The sequence below is a fragment of the Salvia hispanica genome, unplaced genomic scaffold, assembly GCF_023119035.1.
Source record: "Salvia hispanica cultivar TCC Black 2014 unplaced genomic scaffold, UniMelb_Shisp_WGS_1.0 HiC_scaffold_320, whole genome shotgun sequence".
Lineage (NCBI taxonomy): Eukaryota > Viridiplantae > Streptophyta > Magnoliopsida > Lamiales > Lamiaceae > Salvia > Salvia hispanica.
Genome location: NW_025952048.1, coordinates 1 through 5,000, shown reverse-complemented (window position 1 = coordinate 5,000; position 5,000 = coordinate 1). Strand labels below are relative to the sequence as shown.

Below are 5,000 nucleotides of genomic sequence, written 5' to 3'. Positions count from 1 at the left end.
GTGGTGTACTCTTTTCTCCATATAAAAGGTTGATGTGGTCAGGCCATTCACAACACAGGTACAAATCGCGGACCCATCGACGTGTTTCCATTTTTTGAAATTCCCTCGTGGCTGAATTTTTTTTAAAATAAAATAAAACTAAAAATGATAAAATTAGTGAATTAATTGTGGCTGAAAATGAATTACTTACTATACTACGGATGCCCTCGTGACTTTGTTTTGAAATTGAACTCCAATTGGCAAGCAATGTTAGTTAAAGAGCTTAGAATCTGAAGTTTCATAGTTTTGGTGATGCAAAGTGATGAAACACTTTCCAATGCGAAAGCTGAAAACAACTAACACCTCTTTCTTGTGATCTCTTTTATTAATGGACATCACGTCATGCTTATAGAGACACAGATAATATTTGTTCTCTTGCATGCAACTGTCACAACTGAATGGAAACCATGTCACATGCATGTAGTTCAATTTCTAATTCAATGTTATATGAGTGTTGGAAGAGTCGATGACTATAACAATATTATCACAAAGGAAGCTATCTTTTTTCATTTTTTAGAAGTTTGTTTGCTCAATTATTGGAATTACGTTCTACTTCGTCTATGCTGGGTAAGTTTGAGATGCTTCTGCGTGCTAGAATGAGTCATTTTATCTTTTGGACAGTAGTATGTTAACTAATAAACTTATTCGGAGCGTATATAGTTTTTGAGAAAAAGGTTTTCCTCGACTCAACAATTAGTTTGTTTTTTATGAGTTGTGATTTTTTTTTTCTGGCTAGTACTGTATTTTGTTTCTTTGCTTCGATTTAAATAGCTAGTCACATGTATACGACTCAAGATTTTGTCCTTGTATTTCTAACAGTGACATATAAATATATGTTGGAAATATAGAAAAGAAACTCAAACTGTATAATGTATACATATGGTACTCTGACTATTACAACTGAAGAAAATGAACAAGTCAGAACGAAATGGAAATTACAAAGAACATAATAAAACAAATCAATTTTAAGCCAATCGAGCAAGATAGATCACGCTACAACTAGTGCTCTCGGATTGATGTATTCTCATCGAAGACAAAATGACTTACTCCTAACGTATAAAAGCACCTCACACTCGTTAATTAGGTATCAAACAACTTGACATAGTTCTAGGAATCTTACAAGCAATGTTATTTAAAATGTGTGGGGTGTGTTTTGTGCCTAAGTCTACCAAGAGGAAACTTGAAAGATCGGATCGTCAATAATGCTAGATTTATATATGTGATTTACAGTTGATGGTTTCTTTACCAAGGTTTAGTTATACCTCATTATTTCCTACTTTGATTAATTAAGAATAACCATTTCCTACTTTAATTAATTAAGAATAATCATTCAAATCCTACTATTAATTATAGACATGCCTATGAGTGGCTTAGAACTCACTTCTCAATAATGCAGTAGTTTCCTTTCCTTTTCTATCCATTAATGTTGTCTGCCTGCCTGTCGTGTCGGTTGTGTGTTGTGTGTTGTCTTTGAATCTGTCACGTTGTATAAAGTTGTTTCGACTATTCTTTACTAGATTTCGACGAAACATTTGTCGATCAATTCGGTGATTAAATTTTGTTGTAGATGTGACTTGGGAAGGTTTCAAGAAGAATGTGTTGATTCAAAATTAAAGATTCTTACTTTGCATTATGATCCAACAACTAGTCTATGGCAAGTACTATGATGCATGGGGTATTTTGTCCTACCAAAAAGTAAGATTGTGAGATCTTAAAATTAAGATAAGGGGTCCATCAAATTTTGATTAGCATAAGGTTGTCTTAAACATGTTGTCTCAGTGGTGGATGAGCAAGTTGCCAACATTGAACCCTACATCATTTTCACCAGTACGAATTACAATAATACTTAATGACATAATCAGACATATGACGTCAGAGGCTTCAAGAAAATATTTTACAATTTTCTCAACAGAGAATTTAAAAAAAAATAAACAAAACTCAAACTCAATTTATAAAAAATTAACGTATCTCCAAAAGTCTTATTTTAGTAAAGAACGAGAAATGAATTAGTCATAAGATTAATCTCATGTCGAACAAGAAATATTCATAGGCTGACCCAAATAAAGAGCCCACGGAACTTTCGCCTACATTTATTTTTTAAAAGAATTCTTTCATAGAATTTTAAAATTTATTTAACTTTTATATAAAATCATTATGCAAAAATTCCTATCAATATAATCTTTAAATAAATATAGAAAATATTTATAGTTCAATTTTGCCACTGATTAGACGAGACAACAAAAATACCGACCAAATCCCTACTCCCACTTGTTTTGTTAAATGGGTTATGGAGTAGTAGTTAGATATTATTCACAAAAATAAATTAATATTATATGGTTGGTTTGTGGTTGAGAGACTTATATTTGAGAGGGGCAAAAAATGCTTATCACATTATCAAGGTTGTCGGCAGTTGCATACACTGTTTGCTGGTTTTGTCCAATTCTTCTTGGAGAATTCTCGACTTAGGTAAATATAAGATGGATGATTGTAAAGTTTATATTGCAAATTTTTATTAAAAAAAAGCCCTTTTCACTCGTACATGATAAGCTGAGTTTAGAATATTTGATTTTATGTGGATACATAATTTTGATGATGAGGGTCCACAAGGAAAAAATTCCAGTTTCGCCACTTTTAACTGTTGCAGGGTATCTCTTGGTGTGAGGTTGCTGAAAACGGCTTCGCTCTTGGCGGTCGAGTACATGGAGTGAGAGAGATGGATTATAATGAGAGAGAATCTGAGGATGAGCGATGAAAGTTAGAGCTGCATATCACAGTAGTTATTAAAAGCAACATCAACATGGATAGAATTTATAGTGTCGCCAAGCAACAATGGAGTAGTCCACTAATAAGCCGTGAGAGAGATAATTTCACAAATACAAAAGGAGAAGCAAAATCAAATTGAGTAACGTGAGAAGCAAAGAGAGATAATTGCGAAGACGACAAATGCAACAAATGTATTGTCAGACGAATAGGAAAGTAGGAACTTAGTAATTCGAAAGTAGGAACTTAGTAATTCGAACCGATTCTAATTCGCAAAGACAAGAAAAGGAAGGGAAACAAATCTATCATGCATTAATTGTAGAAAAAATGTCTTATTAACTAAAAAGTTCATTGTCATGTAGAGGCTTAGAGCACTCCCAATGCACTCGGCGTTAAATCCGGCGTTTTATCGCCGATTATCGCCGAAAATTCGCCGGCAATGGGGAGGAATCGGCGATAATCGACGTTAATTCTACCGAATTAACGCCGAACTCCCGAAAAATCGCCGGATTATCGCGGAATCCATGCGCCAAGCCATTGTGGGCGATAATTCGGCGATAAATATATTATGGACATACACCAAAAGGAGGCCCATCGAGCACTACAACACGATATGATCGAAGAATTGTGGGCAAATAGAAACCGCGCCCACCGCCCTTGAATTTTTTTACTTTGAATTTTTTTTTCCATTCCTGTACTATTTTTTTTTTTTTTATTAATTTTCGTCGTTGTAATGTTTACTCGTGTTTTAATACAACGAACTTTATTACTATTATTTGTTTTGTCTTATAAATTAAATTAGCTAGCTTTATTATATACAAAAATAAAACAATTAAATTAGTAATGATGTAAAAATGAAATGTTGAGTTAGGGAGAAATAAGGGAGAAACCATTGGAGCAGTTGGCTAAAAGTTGGCTAAAAACTGGGGATAAATTATGGTGCTGATGTGGCGCTGATGTGGCAGAAATAAGGAAGAAATAAGAGAGTTTTAAGGGAAACCGTTGGGAGTGCTTTAAGAAGTTTTGTTACCGCCAACATATACTAGAACTAACTCGCCAATTCTATAACTTCACATTATTTAGGATTTTAAATTTTAAATTTTAAATTTTATGATTTTTAATGTTTTGTTATTTTAATTTTTCGTAATTATTGAATGGATTTAGTGTTATTTATTTCTATATTCTAGTTCAATTTTGTAACTAAAATAGTGAATATTGTAAATAAATGTGAGAGGTATGGGGAGGGGGTGACGGCAAGCGTCCCATTATGGGAGTCGTAGTTTGACGCAGAAAATGCGGGGTATAATGACACGGCATGGAGTTGTGGTGTGGCACGAAGCACCTTAGACACATTAATCTTGAAGATAAATGAAATTGAAAAAATATACTAGTAATTATATTCAAAATAGCAAATCCGAATGGATATATTTTTGTTAATTGATTATTTTGATAGACTATGAAAAAATTTTAGAGTTGAAGAACTCAATATTTTTAACACTTCCCAAAAACTTTTAAACTCCCAAACTAAACTAGTTTAAGAAGCTTTCTAAGCTCAGCTAAACTCCGCCCCCTGTGCCAAGTTAATGGGCCCCATACAAAAATGACTAAAACAAAAATATATATCCATTAAAATTTACATACAGTAGTAGCAAGGGAAGCAGCAGCTTTTGTGACAACATGAACATAGATTTAGGTTTGGACATTTAGGATAACATGTAGACCTTGTGCAAGAGCAGGTTGGGCAGCAGGAGTGCTTTGGCATGCAGCAGCAGCTGCTACTTCTGCACTTCAGGCTGCATTTCCACTTCTTAAAGCATTTGCTACTAAAACATGGGAAGCACTGGCATGCTGGTATTCCGCAGTTCTGACACGGGTTGCTGCAGGAATTACACGTCATACAGTCGCAGCACCGGGGCATACTAAGATCACACGAACAACCACAGCAGCAAATCCATGAAACGTCGAAGCAGCACACTCCACTGCGCCAAGAAAAAGCAACTTGTGTCACAGAATTCGTATGGTTTATAAAGTAACAAAATGCTGGAGCAGTATAAATATAGTAATTCTTGAAGATTAAGATGAATGAGTTGGGACATTTATGTAGGTGTTCAATGATCATAGGGATTTAAAAAGGAACAAACAAAAAACATTTTAAGGTAAAGTATGGAGTTCAGGGTACTTACCAGAGCCATTTCCAGAAA

The 5,000-nt window shown here is 34.2% G+C and overlaps 1 protein-coding gene across 1 annotated transcript; it reads right to left on the bottom strand.

Moving 5' to 3' along the window:
* Positions 1-4,400: 4,400 nt before the first annotated feature.
* LOC125198896 (guanine nucleotide-binding protein subunit gamma 3-like) lies at positions 4,401-4,993 on the bottom strand (the record flags this gene model as incomplete). The annotated part of the gene is made up of 2 exons (XM_048097142.1): positions 4,401-4,778; positions 4,983-4,993. Coding segments are annotated over 2 exons (357 nt in total), but the record flags the coding sequence as incomplete, so codon positions are not given.
* Between the last annotated feature and the right edge of the window lie 7 nt (positions 4,994-5,000).